Source organism: Marmota monax, unplaced genomic scaffold, assembly GCF_021218885.2.
Source record: "Marmota monax isolate L192 unplaced genomic scaffold, Marmota_monax_Labrador192_F-V1.1 WCK01_AAM20220418_F8-fsc00009, whole genome shotgun sequence".
In the NCBI taxonomy this organism is placed as follows: domain Eukaryota; kingdom Metazoa; phylum Chordata; class Mammalia; order Rodentia; family Sciuridae; genus Marmota; species Marmota monax.
Window position 1 is genome coordinate 25,014,592 of NW_026694710.1, and position 16,844 is coordinate 25,031,435.

At 57.2% G+C, this 16,844-nt stretch overlaps 1 protein-coding gene across 2 annotated transcripts in view; it reads left to right on the forward strand.

Moving 5' to 3' along the window:
- Man2b2 (mannosidase alpha class 2B member 2) overlaps positions 1-14,692 on the forward strand; it is a 29,805-nt gene extending 15,113 nt beyond the window's left edge. The window contains exons 10-19 of one of the 2 annotated variants that reach the window (XM_046423717.1): positions 1,138-1,295; positions 3,834-4,093; positions 7,821-8,012; positions 8,362-8,614; positions 9,063-9,173; positions 9,263-9,476; positions 11,153-11,287; positions 12,624-12,736; positions 13,377-13,494; positions 14,418-14,692. In XM_046423717.1, the coding sequence (XP_046279673.1) occupies positions 1,138-1,295; positions 3,834-4,093; positions 7,821-8,012; positions 8,362-8,614; positions 9,063-9,173; positions 9,263-9,476; positions 11,153-11,287; positions 12,624-12,736; positions 13,377-13,494; positions 14,418-14,515 (1,652 nt within the window). In that variant the 3' untranslated portion in view covers positions 14,516-14,692. Of the gene's footprint in view, positions 1-1,137; positions 1,296-3,833; positions 4,094-7,820; positions 8,013-8,361; positions 8,615-9,062; positions 9,174-9,262; positions 9,477-11,152; positions 11,288-12,623; positions 12,737-13,376; positions 13,495-14,417 lie in introns of those variants that run through there. The other variant, XM_046423718.2, reaches the window with a different exon arrangement.
- The last annotated feature ends 2,152 nt before the right edge of the window (positions 14,693-16,844 follow it).

Genomic DNA, 16,844 nt, shown 5'->3' on the forward strand with positions numbered 1-16,844 from the left:
GATCCTGAGACCGTTTATTTACTAGCTCAGGGCCACATGGGTCGGAAGGAACAGAGCAGGGGTCTGACCCCTTAACCCATGCTTCCCTGCCTTGCAGGGAAGATGCCAGTGTCCTTGGCCCCGTCCTGTTCCCAGCACCCTCCTGGGCTCAGCTGGGCTGCAGATCACCTCCTGGTGGCAGTTGGATCCGCCTCCTGATCACAAGGTTTCACGAGTTAGAGTGTCCAATGTACCAGTTCACCCAGGACGGGGGCTGTCAAACCCGAAAAATCCTGGGCAAATGGGGACAATTGATCTCCCTACAGAAGCACGAGGTTTTCCTATCCGCTGCCCTGATCCCCGCCTCTGCCTTCACTGTGGTCACGGCACTTCCTAATGCTCCCCCGGCCTTTCCGCCGCCCCAGCAGTGTCTGGGCGGTGCCATCTTCCAGCCCTGCCCTTGCCCTTCCCACTTGCAGGTCTGGAAGGCCTTGGGGACCAGGACTGAAATAAACAGGACCCCCACCCTGGGGCATCAGGGCGCTGAGAGAGACAGGCACAGACAGGCCCCTGTGAGATGGGCTTTGATGTCCTTGCCAAGTGGCACAGTTGATGGGCAACCACTCCAATGCCATGCTCATGCCATCCCCACAGGCACACAGGGAGTCAGGAGAGAAGACAGAGAAGCCGTCCCAGGCACAGGGGAGGAGCCAGCAGAGCAGGGAGGCTGCAAAGCGGGGTGCCGTGTTGGGGATCCTGGGACATCCAGCACAGGAGATGGCGGGATGGGAGAGACGGGAGGCCAGGCCCATGATGCAGGGCCCTCAAGTGCCAGTTCAGGCTCCAGAGAATTTTTTTCCTCACAATGCCAAGTACGCAAAGCTTTGGATCCAGGCCTCGGAAGCTGGGTCACTTTAGGCCAATGACTGTACTTCTCGTGTCTCAGTCTCCTCATCAGTAAAGTGGGCCAATGGGGAGAGATGTGTGAGGGACAGCGGACCCTCAGCCACCCGAGGGACACCTCATTTTCCCTTTATTCCTTCCCCGCTCAGGGACTGCACTGAGTCACATGTGACCAAGCTGTGCACCTGCTCCTCCCTGGCTCCCCTGGGGGCTCCACAGGGCTGGGTCTCACCTGCCTTTTTCCCATGTACCCAGAGGTGTGGAGTGAGCCAGGCAGCAACCCGAGGCCTGATGGGTACTCTGCCTCAGTCTACAACCCATTGGCCTGGACCGTCACCACCATCGTCACCCTGACTATTCACTTCCCCAGAGTCAGTGTCACAGACGAAATGGGCCACCCCGTGCCCGCACAGGTATGGACATGTGGTCCTGCAGGAGGGACGTTTGCCATTTGCCACTTGCTGATCTAATCTGTGTCCCACTTGCACATGCAGAAAGGTCTGGGGGTCTTAAAGGGCTGAACAGGGCTGCGGATGTTGGCGAGGCCTAGGCTGCCTCCCCCCACCCCCCGACGTCTGCATGAGTTGCCATCTCTTCTCCCCTTCCGCTGCCTGGAGCTGCCCTGGTTCCAGAAGACACTCTGTCATCCAGCCCACGCCCCCTTGGGGAGGAGGGAGAGGGACTGACATGGCTCAGCCACTCAGCACACCCTCCAGGTGGGGTGCTGGGCCCCTGGACAGGAGTGAGGCCCAGCCCACCAGGGGACACAGTCACAGATGGTTATGGTGTGGAGGGTGACTCAGGAGCCAGTGGAGGGTCCCCAAGCTGAGACCGAGGAGGAGGGGAGGCCTGGAGTAGACCCAGCACACGCCACCCCTGTGTCCTGAGTGCAGGGCCCATGGAGAGGAGTCCTCTCCGCAGGGATTTCTGGAGCTCTGCCGTGTGTCAGACCCTTCCTAGGTGCAGGGACACTGTAGTAACCACAGGACAGAATCCCTGCTGTCTGTCAGGGGATAATATTCTAGTGGTGAGACAGGTGAGAAGCAAAATAAGACGTGGCCAGTGGCAGCCGTGGGGAGACAGTTAACAAGCACCAGGTCTGGGGCTCACCTGACTAGGTGGCCCAGGTCGCAGCCCGCACGGTGGGGTGAACGGGACAGAGTGTCTGTGTTTGGGGTAAAGGTCAGGTTGGGGGCAGGAGTGGCAATCGTGGGTTTAACACTAGGCCCCCAGGAGCCTCCCCAGGGGACGCGGAAACTGCATGCCTCAGCTGCAGAGCAGGTGGGAAGTCCCCAGCCCAAGCCTCTTACTCGTGGCTCTCAAAAAAGGGGTCAGTGAATCAGACAAGTTGAAGGGACAGGAAAGAGATCTATTCATGATGCCCAGAGAAGAGAAGATGGCAGGCTGTGGTGCTCACAAACCCAACTCCCCCCAGTGAGAGTCAGGCAAGGGAAGGGAGGGGGCTGAGGACAGGTGAGGGCCTCTGACTAGAGGCACAAAGGTGCCCTGGGTGGTGTCTGCTCATGGTGAGAGCTTGGCGGCCTTGAAAATGGCTCATTACCGTTATCTTGGTGTCTTCTGCCTTAAAGTGGGGGACAGGTAACTTTCAGGCAAATCAGCCTGTGCTCCCAGACCTGGACGGCAGGCCTTAAATGGGCACCCGGGCTGCGCGCAGTCTGACGCAGGGTTCAGGTGGGAAGGGGGCGGATCCAGCCTGAAGGCAGAGTTTTCCCGCCCTGTTATGGCACAGGACAAAAGCAGGCTTGGCCCCAGGCACAGTGGCACAGGCCTATAATCCCAGAGGCTCAGGAGGCTGAGGCAGGAAGATCGTGAGTTCAAAGCCAGCCTCAGCAACACGGAGGCACTAAGCAACTCAGTGAGACCCTCTTTCAAAATAAAATACAAAACAGGGCTGGGGATGTGGCTCAGTGGTTGAGTGCCCCTGAGTTCAATCCCTGGTACCAAAAAAAAAAAGCAGGCCCCCGAGCTGTTCCCATCATGGGTGACTAATATGAATAGTTCCCCTGTGTGACGTCCAGAGGGAGTGATTTGTAAAGTAGCTAAAAGCAACCTAAGCTGGGGGCTTTTCTAAGACCCCTTCCAACACCCCATCCCAAGCCAGATACCTTGTAGCTGGGGAGAACCCAGGAGGATTGACCTGAAAGGGTCCTTCTCTGTGGAGACAAGGGATGGGGGTTGCCCCTTCCGAGGAAGTGAGGGGGAGCTGCATCTTGCTGGAACTGAGGACCCCCTCACCGAGGGGGGAGGAGGAGGAGGGTCTTAAAAACTCCTCTGGTGCTGTGGTAGATGGTTGGGACAAGAGAGGGTTTGGGGACACCTGGGCTACTGCCAGGGAGGGTCCATGGCAGCTATCACCAGCCGGAGGCCACAAAGACGAGACGGCAAGAGGCCGAGTCCTGGGAATGAGCACGGTGGGGCATGGTGGCCTGGACAGTAGCTGTGGGTGGTGAGCTGGAAGGGCCACAGCAGGGTTCCGGCTGGGGAAGCCTGGGGGAGCAGGTGGGGTGAGGAGTGGCCATGAGCTCAGCCATGGACGACCAGGTGGAGGCATCTAGCAGGAAGCGGTCCTTGTGGGTCTCAGGTTCCAGGACAGATCAGAGGTTAAGATCAGGGCATCAGTCACTTGGCAGATGAAGGAGGATTGAAGGAGCTGGGGTGATCCTGAGTAAGAGAAGCCCTGGGCACCCTGAGAGCCAGCCATCTTCAGGCCACTAAAATAGGCTCCAGGGGCCATTATGTTTTGTGGTGGTCCTAGGGGGTGCAGCCAAACCAAGGGAGGACAAGGAGAGCTCAATCCAGGAGACAAGGACACTGCTGGCTCAGTGGACAGTGAGCACCCCCTGTCCAGGAGGGATGCAAGCCAGGGGTCACCAGTGGACCGTGTCCTCCCTGCGCTGAAATCCACCTCCACTCCATCCTGCTGGTTGCAGATCCAGAACTCAACGAAGGACCTCTCTGCCTACGACCTGCTCATCCTGAGCGTCATCCCGGGACTCAGTTACCGGCACTACAGGGTCATGCCCACTACAGAGGCCCAGGAGGCTACCACCATGGCCACCACGCTCCGGTTTAAGAGCAAGCTGAGGAGACATAGCAGCTCACAGAAAAAGCGCCTGGTGACCATGGCAAACGACTGCTACACCGTGCAGTTCGACCAGGACACCAACCTGATGCACAGCATCTGGGAGAGGTAAGGCTCAGCCACTGCTGGTCTGCGGCAGAGGCGCACCCAGGGCCTGGACCAGCAGGGCCCCCAGTTCCCATTGGTGTCTCCATTGGCTCACCTGCCTGAGAGAAGGACCAAATGTGGTGAGGCCTCTTCCTGCTCTTGTGATCTTTAATTCAAGGCGTATGAATCTAGGCCAAGGCAAAAAAAAAGAAAAAAAAAAAAAGCATTCTTATGCCTTCTAATTCCAAAGATTCCAAAGCTGTTATCCAGAGAAAAGAGGGCATTGAGGGAGTCACCCTGAAAAAAAATATGTTCATATTATCCACTTTTACTGAGAATCTCTATTCAGGAAATAGTCACACTGTCTCTAGAACATGAAGTGTGTTGGTCAGGTTTTCATTGCTATGACAAAATACTTGAGAAAACCACTTAGAGGAGGAAAGGCTTCTTTGGCTCCCAGGTGCAGAGGTTTTGGTCCATAGTTAGCCAGCTCCGTTGCTTTGGGCCTGAGGCAAACATCATAGTGGAAGGGCATGGCAGAGGACAGCCACTCAGTTCACGACAGCCTCAGCAGAGAGCAGGGGAGAAGGGGAGGGTCCAGGTACAAGATAAAGTCCCCCAAAGCATGCCCCTCAAGGACCCACTCTGCTCAGCCACGCCCCTCCTCCTGCTGGTTTTCACCACTTCCCAGCAGTCCATCGCTGTCGGTGGGTTGATCCACATGAGGTTACAGCCCTCGTGAGCCAGTCACCCCCAGATTCCTGCCTCTGAACATTGCTCTATTGGAGACCAGGCCTTCCATACATGAGCCTTTGGGGGACCTTCAGTTCAAACTACAACAGGAAGGGACCCTCAACATCGTTTATTCGTACCCACCCACTCCCCGGCCATCTGTCCACCCACCTTTCCATCCATCCATCCATACCTGGACCTCCACCCGCCCACCCCACTCTCAGCCTTCCCTCTGTCCCGTACTGCCCTGTGCTCATCCCGCCGGCCTGCCTGTGGGAGAGGCGTTTCTGCTGGTGGTGTGGACAGGGCTGGGGCAGGGTCTTCAGCAGCCCGCCACTGCCCAGAGCGTGGGACTTCCCTGGGAGTTGGGCCACGGATTCCTCCCTAGATGTGGGCAGCTGGAGCAGCTGGCAGCAGGCTGAAACGGAGCAGGGCGCCAGCCACGTGAGCCTCCCCGGCCAGGCTGGGAGAAGCCGAGTGCCTTCCCTCCGTCAGTCCCCAGCACCACCTTGCCGCCTTCTTCCTCCAGTCCGCAGACGGGCGCACCGAGGCCCTGCCCACCCAGCACTCTCCAGTCCCAGAGCCCACGCCACGCTGTCCTGTGCCTGGCCCTGTCTCTCTCGCTCTGGAACTCTGGGGTGAGGACAGGGATGTTCTTATTAGGTTCCCAAAGCCCACCTGTCACCTGCACAGAGGAGGGGCTGCGGGCGCTGGGGGGCTCAGGGGAGGCGCAGCAGAGGTGGCTGAAGCCTGGGATCCAGGCACAGAGCGGGGGAGCCCGTTGCCCCTTCCAGGGAACCGGCCCGCGCAGAGCCTCAGGAGGAGCCGTGCAAGTTGAGAGGCCCTTGGCCCTAACGTGACAGCTTCCTGAGGTGGCCACCTTCCACACTTTTCACCTCTAAATGTGCCATTCAGCAGTTTTAGTGTCCTCGCAGTGGTGCAGCTGTCCCCCAGTCCATTTTGAGCCCTTTTGTCACCCAATCACCCGCCTGCAGTGTGGCAGCCACTTCCCCAGGAGCCTCCCCCAGGGCCCTGGCCACCCCGGCCAGCTTTCTGTGTCCATGGATTTGTCCAATCTGGACATTTCATATACATAGCGACCTACCTGTTGTGGCCTATTTGTGTCACCGAGGACCTGTCCTCCAGGTTTACATGTGGTAGCAAAGGCCAGTGCCTCATTCCTTTTTAAGGCCAAATGGTGTCCATTGCATGGACCGGCCATAGTCTGTTCACCTTTCTTTAGTCAAGGGACACTTGGGTCGTTTGGCTACTGTCAATGATGCTGCTGTGAACAGTCACTAGTGCTTGGGTGGACGCACGTTGACATTTCCCTTGGGTATGACCAGGAGTGGACTTGCTAGGTTGTGGGGAAACTGGGTTTCAGCTTTTTTTTTTTTTTTGGCGGGGACTTACCAGGGATCTACCCAGAGACACTTAGCCACTGAGCCACATCCTCAGCCCTTTTTTTTTTTTTCTAAGTTGTTGATGGACCTTTATTTTATTTATTTGTATGTGGTACTCAGAATTGAACCCAGTGCCTCATGCATGCCAGGCAAGTGCTCTACCACTGGCCACCCCAGCCCTTTTTTATATTTTATTTAGAGGCAGGGTCTTGCTGAGTTGCTTAGGCCCTCACTAAGTTGCTGAGGCTAACTTTGAATTCATGATCCTCCTGCCTCAGCCTCCCCAGCCACTGGGATTATAGGCATGTGCCGCTGCACCCACCTGCTCCGCTTTGCCTTCCCACCAGCTCTGTGTGGAGGCCCCCGTGTGTCACATCCCCCGTCACTTGTCTCTGCCATTTCAGTCATGGCCGTTCTGTGGGTGTGAAGTGGTACTGCCCTGTGTTTTTGATTTGCATGTCCTTGATGACTAGTGATGGTGAGTGTCTCTATGTGCTTATTGGCAGTGGCCTATCACCATAGTGAAATGTGTACCCAGGTCTTTGGCCACTTTTAAATTGGGTTGTCTTTGCACTGTTGGATTGTAGGAGCTCTTTATGTATTGTAGGTGGGTGGTCCCTGAGCAGATATAGGATTCGCACATTGTTTCCCCCAGTCTTGGACTTTATCCTGTCTCCGTGGCCTTTGAAAAGAAGCTAGGGCCGTGGGCCTGGGCCAGGAGATCAGAGGCCTTTTGTGTCAGACAATTGGACATCACTGCTTTTTCTCCTCTGCATCAGGGTCTCAGCAGGACCCTTCTTAACATGTCTCCTTTCTTCCCCTCCTGGCTCCTTCCCCAGACCACGGAAGTCCTCAAAGTGGGCGCAGAGCTGTGCGGTTCTTACCACTCTTCCCACAGCAAGTCCAAGCCCATTAAAAATAACATACCAACACGTCCCTTGATGAGGCTGCATATATATATTTGCAATTAAAATATACATCTCTAGGGCCGTGGGACCCCTCCCCATCTGCCCATATCCTCCATCTTAACCAGAACAACCTAAGGGGGGTGAGCACGGGTTTTGGAGTCTGAGCTGAACTTGAACTGGCTGGCCTCCTTCCCAGATGCGCTGCGTTGGTCAAGCAACGGCACATGGCCCAGCCACTGTGCCTCCACGTGCCTCAGAGTGAAACTGGTTAACAGGTCGTGTCCCTGGGGCCTGAGGGTCAGGAGAATTTAACCAGGTGAAGGAAGGCTCTGGCATGTGATGTGACATGGGGTCATGAATATGGTGTCCTGCTGGACAGCTCAGGGTCAGCAGGACAGAAATCCCTTCCAGTACTGGTGTGGCTCACAGACCCTGCTGGCCACCTGGATGGCCCAACCCCTGTGATGGTGCCCTCTGCTGGGCCTGGAATGCAGCCCACAGAGATAGGGGTGGGATCCGAGGTCCGGCTGGCTCTGGCTGGGGTCTTTACATGGACCTCACTGGGTCCTGGTGACCGTTATGCAGGCTCCTTGTGGGTGATTCTCCTCATTCTGGCCTCTTGGCTGCATGTGGACGGGGGATGGTCTGCTGGCTCCAGACCCCGTGCAGAACAATGGTGGTGTGTTCTCTTGCTCGCCACTGCAGAGAAAGCAACCGCACAGTGCCCCTGACGCAGGAGTTCCTGGAGTACCACGCCAACGGCGACGTGCACCAGGGCCCCATTTCTGACAATTACAAGTTCACTGCCAACAAGACCGCAGTGCCCGCCTGGAAGACTGTGGTGATGGAGATCGTGAGGGGCAAGCTGGTGACTGAGGTCCGGCAGTACTTCTACAGGTGCCTGGGAATGCCCTGGACTAGCCGATGAGCGAGTGCGGCCACCCCGGGGGCTGCCCTGGCATTCAGTTGAGGCTGCCATCTCTGGGCATGCTTTCTCATGTGCATGGGCCTAGTCATTTGGCCGGAGCCTGGGTTCAGAGAGGGGCTCTTGTTAGGTCCAGGCCCACGCAGCAGCTCCATGGTGTCAGGGACCCAGGCTCCTCCCGCAGCATTTCTGAGTGTGCCATTGTGCACGTGGCCCTGGGAGGCCCCCTTTCTGCCCACCCTGCCAGCAGGAAGGACGGGCAGAGGAAAGGAGCACAGGGAGGCTCTGCAGCCTTACCTCCCACACCTCCTCCTCCTCCAGGAACACCACTGCCCAGAATTACACCTTTGCAATCCACTCCCGGCTTGCCCACGTGTCTTCGGACCCCGACCAAGAGCTACTCTGTCACCGGATAGAGCAGAAGTACCGAGTGGGCCCCTTGGAGCTGAACCGAGAGGCCATCCTGAGGACCAGCAGTGATATAAATAACCAGAAGCTCATCTATTCAGACAACAACGGCTACCAGATGCAGCGGAGGCCCTACCAGGCCTTTGTGAACAACGTCATCGCCCGGGTAACCCACCTTGCCACACACTGCACCCTGCCACACGCTGCCTGACCCCTTTAAGCAGCAGAGGCCTCTGGAGAGAGTTCCTTTAATGCCCCCTTACCCCAGATCTGCCTCCGCAGGGTTGAGCACACAGGCTCCCAGTCAGACTGTGTCTGGATTCTGGGGCTACCACATATGTATGAGAGAGCTCGGTTTGTACCTCTTTCCTCTTCTGAAGAATCAGTGCTTTGTCAGTGGGTCCTTTGAGGGTTGGTGTGCTGCCGTGTGTTGAAGGCCTAGAGCCATCAGCTGGGCCACATGGCTAGGGAGCACCAGAGCAGAGAGCTGAACCCCCGTGCACTGGTCTCCAAGGTCAGGGCACCTCCTCTGTGTGCCGCCGAGCTTTGGGGGCTGGCCGGGCAGCCTGCACCACCCTTCACCCAGAATGCCCGCGGTGGTGCTTATGTTGCAGAATTACTTCCCCATGGTGCAGTCGGCCTTCATTGAGGACAACAAAAGCAGGCTGGTGCTGCTGTCGGAACGCGCCCACGGCGTCTCCAGCCAGGACAACGGACAGGTGGAGGTAGGAGGCCTGGTCTGACCTTCTGCAGCCCCTCAGAGCCACCCGTGAGCGCTCTACACAGGGAGGCCCTCAGACAGCCCCTCCTGCAGGTCATGCTCCACCGGCGGCTGTGGAACAACCTGACCTGGAACCTGAACTACAACCTCACGCTGAATGACACCTCGATCGTCTCCCCGATGCTCTGGCTTCTGCTGGGGCCCCACTCAGTCACCACTGCCCTGCGCCCAAGGATGGGGCTGGCACTGCAGCACAGGCCCATCGTGCTGGTCAGAGAGCTGGCCAGCAAAGGGGTGCCCATGGCACGTAGGTATCGCTTCTGCCCCAGAACGAGCCTTTGAGCCATGGTGGCCTCAGGAGGGACTCATGCCCTCAGGGATCTGGGCAGCTTTGGGGTAAGGAGGAGCCTCAGAGATTGAGGGCAAACAATGGGTCGCTCAAGGGCACGCTGCTGGAAAGCACAGAGCGGGGGCTCGAAGCTGTGCCACTCTGCACCTCTCCCTGATGTGTCTTAATGTGACACTGTCACCATGCCACTTGAGGCCTGGGGTCCCAGCATTTGAAAGCCAGGTTTTGTCTGAGTCTGGGCATGCTCACCAGGCGGCCCAGCCTGCAAGGCTGCGCTTTGCCTCCCCGGAGGCATCTGTAGATTAGTAACCATGCAGTTCTGTATCATTAAAATAGTGGAACCAGAGTAACATTAAACCGGGATTCCACCAGAAGACGGTCCTTGGAGCAGGCTTTGAAAAAGTAAAGACCTAGCTACATTCTGGCCCCATCCTCAGGATCCTGGAACTCAGTTCGTTGCCTGCCCACTTGCAGAGCTGTTGATTAGGGTGTGCTTGCAAGGTATTTCCTCCTCCAGTTTCAGACCAGAACCTTCCCAGGGCCTCCACATTCAGGCAGGCTGTTACCCACTCTTGCAGCATGCATTTCCCCAACTGCAGGCCGAGGTGCCTCAGATGCAGCCCTGCCCTGCAGGAGTTTTCACAGCCTGAAGGGGGGACATGATGGTGCCTTGCGTTTGGAGGAGCACAGCTGGAAGGACACACACCACTCCAGGTGTCCTCCCAGCTGGGACATGCTGCGCTCAGACAGCACCTGTTCCCCGCTCCCCAGATTAGTCTGCTTCCCATCACAGTGATGAGATCTCTGGGAAAACCAACTCTAAGGAGAAAAGTTATTTTGGCACATGGTTTCAGAGGTTCCAGTCCCTGGATCCAGTCCATGGTTTCAGAGGTTCCAGTCAGGACAATCCGTGATGTTTGGAGCCTTGGTGGAGGATGTCAGCTCACCTTGCAGAGGCTGGGAAACAGAAGGGATCGAGAATCAGTGTCCCCATCAAAGACCTGCCTCCAGTGAGCTAACTCCCTCCCAAGAGCACAGGCTGGTGACCAAGTCTTCAACACATGGTCTTTGGGGACAGACAAGTTCCAAACCATAGCACCACTCAAAACCGAGACTCTGACTTCCCGTCTCGAAGAGCAGCAGACCCAGGGAAGGCTTCTGATGGTCCTGCTGGCGTGAGGTGTCTGTGTGGCTGGGGTTCCGTGCGCAGCTGCAGCTTGAGCGTGCCTCCAAGCAGGGCAGATGGATGTCAGGACAGGAGGAACTGGCTTCCCAGACCCCAAGTAGAAGGCAGAGCTGCAGGGTCCTGGTGGAGCTCTCTGGGCCTTAGTCTCATCTGTCGTTTGAATGTCTAGACTGGGGAGGCTCCGGATCCTTCCAGCCCCTCAGCTCTGTGATCCCAGCCGTTGGATGTGGAGGGAACAGCCTTCAGGGGAAGGGCCTGCAAGGGCAAGGGCAAGGGCATGGACGCCTGGGGCGCCAGGACCGCAGGTCTCAGGCTGACTGGCATAGGCTGCACACAGGTTGGGAGAGAGATGGGCCGGAGGCCGGGGAGACGCCACATGGAGAGTTCTGAGTGCCAGAAGGAGGAGTTGGTCCTGAACCCCTCCTCGCCCTGTCTGTCTGTCTTGCAGGATCCGCCCCAAAGCTCCCAGTACCCCAGGAGCAAGAAGCCGTGACACTGCCCCCAAATCTGCACCTGCAGATCCTGAGTATCCCTGGCTGGAACTACAGCACAGTCCACACCAAGCACAGGTACCTTCGGAAAGGTGAGGCAGGCGTCCAGCGGTCCAGACCCACTCTTCCAGGAGACCACCAGACCCCTCAGCCCAGCGCCAAACAGGAATTACCTCAGAGTCATCGCAGTACTGTGGGGCCCTTGTCTGGTCCCTTATCTGCAGCACAGCCCACAGAGATGGCTGTCCTTATTCTGCCCAACCCTCAGGGCTGCTCAGGGTACATCTCCCAGAAAATGGGCAGGTACCACTCCAAGAATGGGTGGCTGGTCCTGGGCTGGAGCCCAGTTGCCCGGCTTGCTGGCTGACTCTGGCCACTCCCCGCCTGTGTGCAGGCTGTGGTCCATCCCCATTTGCTAGATGAGGGGCCCGGATACCTGCAACTGCCTGTAAAGTGGGCTCCCATAGCACCCCACTGCTCAGGGCAGGAGGTGGGGTCGTTCTCTGACTCTGGGTTTCAGATCCGAAACCATTCCACCAAGAGCAGACAGAAACGCCTTTTACAAACCTCTTAGCTTGTGTGGGCCCCAGCAGCCATTCCTGTGTGCCATCTGAGAGCCAGCAAGCTCCAGCCTCGGGGCGAGCTTCGTAGGACTTCAGCACCTCAGTGCCAGCCCAGAGTCTGTCGGCAGCTGGGGTGGCTGCAGGGCTGGGCTCCTGAGCCAGGGCTTCACAGACAGCGGGCCCTCTTCCCAGAACCTTGGACCCAGGGCTTCCCCTGAGCCTTCTCTCCTCTGTAAGACAGGAGCGTCAGCACCGAGCCTCCCTGTGAGGGGCGGCCAAGGGTAGGACATGAGATCCCAAGACACTAGGGCGAACAAGACCAGCGTGTCAGGCCGGGTGACCCATAGTGCTGTGGTCGCAGGGACCCCTGACTTGGTGCAGCATGAATTCATTCCTCCCCCATGTGTTTCCATGGGGGTCAGCGGGAAAGCCGCTCTCCCTGAGGCTACCAGGACGCCATGTGCAGGATGTGCTGAAGCACCTGCCTCCTCTTTACTGTGGAAAGTGACAGCTGGCTCCCACCACTCTGGGTGGTGTGGCTGCACTCGCCTCGGAGGCAGGGCAGGAGAACTGGAGCCGTGAGGACAGCCCACTGATGACCTCACAGGGAAAGAGGACCCGGCCTCCGCCCCTGAATGGCAGGCTAGGAGGCCTGGAGTCCTCCCTCCTCGGTACTCCAACTTCCTGACCATGGGCAGGGACTTCCCCCTGAACCTTGGCTTCCTCTGCTGTCAAGTGGGGACCGAGCAGCTGCCTCTCAGAGAGGCTGAGGATATGGAATGAGTCAAATGTAAAGCACCTGGGACAAACCAGGGCCTTGAGGCTGGCTGATAAGGGTCCTCACTGCCATCTTTGGTCCTTAAAGGCCACCAACCAAAGGCCCAAGCCGACCTGCACCGCGTCCTGCTGCGGCTGCACCACCTGTATGAGGCAAAGGAGGACCCGTTCCTGTCTCAGCCGGTGACTGTGGATCTGGAGGTAACTGCCCCTTGCCCATCCCCGCAGACCACTGTGGCCGGCCTCCCCAGGAGAGTCTGAGGCCCTGAGTGAGTAGCCCCGTGGGCCCACCTCCCTCGTCCTCCTTCGAGGTCTCCTGGCTTTGTCAGTTACAGCAAGTCTGCTTCTTCCCCTCTGATCACTGACAACACAGACAGCGTTTGCATAATTAGGAACAAAGCAGATTGTGGCGGCCTTCCTCTGAAGATGACTTAGAGGTCCAGGGGCCACCCAGCCCCACCACTGGGCTGTCTCTACCCCACCAGCCTCTGGGCCAACTTCCTCACCTGGTCAGGTGGGGAGACAGGGAGGACTCAGCTGAAAGGCTGTGGAGATGCAGCGAGAGCCTGCCCACAAGTCCAGGCACCTGAGGGTCGCAGCACCCGCCCAGGGTGGTGCCTGTCCCCCAGGCCCTCATCCGGCCAGGCAGCGGGGAAGCACACAGCCTGGCCTCAGTCTCCTCCTCTGTAAATGGGCTGGCAGACCCTTCCTTTCAGAGTGGAGAGCTGGACAGACACATCCAGCAAGGCAGGGCCTGCCCTGGTCAATGGACGCCACCCCTGCTGCTGCTCTGCTCGGATCTAGGGCATCTGGGGCCACCCCTCTGCTTTTGTCCCTGCAGACCATCCTGCGGGGGCTGGGGCCCGTGGTGGCGGTCAAGGAGCGCTCGCTCACTGGGACCTGGGACATACGTTCACTGCAGCGCTGGAACTGGAGGACGAAGACTGGCCACCAGAAAGGTGGGAACCCCTGCCATAGTCCCAGGCAGGTCCCAGCCAGGCTCCAGAGCTGGACAGACCTGATGCAGATCCAGCCATCCACCTTCATGGCCACGGGGCCTCAAGGGGCCCTGTCCCCCGTGTCCCTGCAGCCTCCTGATTTCCAGAGTAGGTCAAGAAAGGCTTGGATCAGTCTCCGCCTGCCAACGCCACACGCAGGCACGTACATGAGCGTGCATGTGTGTGAGAAGTGCACACATACACACGGACCGCACACCCTGCCCGTGCCCTGAGCAAGAGCCCCAAGCTCCTGAGTGTGGCCCAGGGGTTCTGCCAGAGTTGGCCCTGCAGAGTGGCCTTCCTGTGCCCACTCTGCACCCACCATTAGCTCCCACAGGCTGGGCAGCCTCATGCCTCCAGCTTTGCCATCCCCTCCCTCCTCCTCAGAAGGTCCCTGTCCTTGTTCTCTGGCCTCCCCCAGTCCCCGCTAGGCAGGTGGCTCTGCTGCTCTCCTGGCCCCAGTGCTTCCTCTGTCCTGGGCATCGCCTCTTGTCCACTGCACACAGCATGGTACCGAGTGCAGAGTGGACACTTAGTGGCAGGGAGAGGAGGAGGGACCCAGGTGAGGAGGGAGGCAGGACAGGTGTGCCTCCTCAGTGGCCATGTTTTACCAGATGGCCCAGTTAGAAAACCCACAGATGTTGAGTACAGACCCCAGGGGGAAACCCGTCCACTGGGGCCAGGACCAGCCTGTATGACATGCTCCGCCTGGGCCATGCCTCAGGAGAGGGAGACGTGGAGAGACCCACTGTGTAAAGACCCCGGTGGGCACAGGCCTCAAGGGCCATGGTCACCATGGGAGCCACAGCAGGCTGTATGCAGCTGCAGGTTCTGGGGGGAGTCTGGAAGAAGCACCCTGCTGGACACACTCTGTGCTCCCCCAGGTCATCCCACCTCTCCCTCAAGACTGAAGAGAGGCCCCATCGTCACTGTCTACCCCAAGGAAATCCGCACGTTCTTCATTGACTTCCAACAGCCATGAGTGGGTTGCCACGGCTTCAGGACTGCCCCAGCCGTCAGTGCCAAAGCAGAGGAAGAGCCATCAAGAGGGACTGGGGTCGGGAACGAGCTGCTGATCCCACAGGCTGACAGCAGAAAATGGTCCTATTTGGGATTTTCTCTTATTTTTTTTTTTAAATAAAATTTATATTACAAAGTCTGGGTTCTCTCTCCAGTGCTCAAGCCCGCCCCCACTCTCCTCACATGTGAAGGATGTTTTCCTTCTTTCTTTTAATTTCTTTTGGTTTTAAAATAACCTTTACTTAAAAAAAAAAAGTTATGTGCATTATAGGAAACAGAAAAACACAATGAACAAAGTCATCAACACACGAGCAGCTTACAGCTGCGTGTCCTTCTAGGTCCCCAATGCACATGACGTCCAGTTTCATGTGGTCGGGCTGTTGGTGCATATCATGCCTCCCCACATCATGAATATTTACCAACTCGAAATCCCAGGGCTACATGGTTTGATAACCAAGAGTGCACTGCAAATTCAGTCTGGGAAAAGAAAAAAAGAAATGTAATCTTGCCTTTTTCACAAAAGACAAAAATGGCACGACTTTGAGGTACAGGACCGGCAGAGCCATGGTGAAGCACCGCTCTGTGTCTCGCCCCACTGAAGATGAGACGACGGGGCGCACGAGGCACGGTTTCAGGAGAGCTTGTCTCCACATCCACACTGTTCACGTGTCAGCAAGAAGTTCTGTGCCACTGACTGCTTGACATCCCACGTGCAGCCAGAGAGGTGCCCACAGGCCAGGGTGGATCTCAGGGGTGAGAGCACTCACCTGGCTCACCCACCCCTGGGTGCCATCCCCAGCACCATGAAGAGAAAGACAAAGAGTAAACCTAAAAGCATGTGCACACACCTCTCCCTGTGCCTCCACCCTCTGCTGCCGCCCACGGTCAAGTCCTGACACACACTGCCTAGAGGTGGCTGTGGGAGACCATCGCGCTATGTGACCAGCATTTTCCTTCCCTGATCAGTTGAGGCCCTATCGGTCACTTCCAAGTGATCTGGCCACATCAAAGTGGCCCTAGATGGCTACACCAATCTTGGAAGACGCAAAATGTGTGCTCATGCATAGGCGCCTTCCTGTAGCCCCACAGGTCCAGCTATGCTCACCCGTTCCTTTGTGGTACTACCCCCTTGCCCTGTTTAGGATAGTGTTTCCATGGAAACACCCTTGTGTGTCCCCTTCTCTTGCTCTGCCTTTGGGTCTGTCCTTCCTAGCTGACAGCAGACATCATGACGCTAGACTCAGCCCCTTGAAACCTGACCTCTTGCCTCATTTGAATGGCTGCCCCTCAATAGGGGTCAGCATGTGCTTGTACTCTCTCGCTCTCTCAGCGGACCCTTAAGGTTAGAGGAGCCGTCACAGGACCCAAAGAAAAAGGCATCTCTGTCTCTTGTGTGGTTATTTCGTGCAGCCCACTTCCCCTGGAGTGACTCTGAGTATTTTAGTAGCGAGGAACGCGACAGATGGCGAAACAACTCCACTTCGAGATGCGTCTTTTCTCTCAACTATGACAGAGATATTTAAATCAGCTCACTTTTCCCCACAGGTGTCAGTGCAGGACATCTACAAAGCCTAGATGCCTCAAAATAAAGACCCACCTCGCTCCACAATAAACACATGTACCTGATGTCAAGGGTACAATCTAAACCAGCTGAGAGCTGCAGAAGTCCTAGCAAGGAGCCCCCCGCCCACCTTGCTCTGCTCCCCCTTGACCTTTCCAGCCACGGAGCATGGCACTAGTCTAGCTCCCAAAGCTACTCCCAGGAGACAGTACTTCCTAACAACTAACAAAAGGACGGTTACACAGGGATTATGTCACCACCTCCACCTTAAGTATACTGGGGGCAATGTGGCTTGTTTATCCTTAATACATTGACTAAAATGGCTGGACAGCTAAACTAACGTACCTGGGGCAGAGCCTCTGCATCCTGCCTCCTGCTCCACCCACCACTACCCAGGCCCCACACAGTCTCCAACGCATCAAAGTTCACAATTCCCAGTGCAACACTCCCGTGAAACTGCAGAAAGCCTGCCAAGGAGCTTGCTGCAGCCCACTCCCAACACTGCCCTTCTCAACATCTAGAAAGACTGCAAGCTTCCAGTCAGGACTGAGGCGTCCTGCTGTGCACAGAGGCCCAGAATAATGAACTGCAGACCAAGAAGGCGGTAATTAGAAAGTGGCCTCTGTGCAGGAGCATTCCCACCTAGAGCCCTCCCCTTCCCTCCCCTATCAGCCAGTGGCCAAGTGCTTACTTCTGTGATGCATACGGGGTGGTAACAACTTCCCCTTCG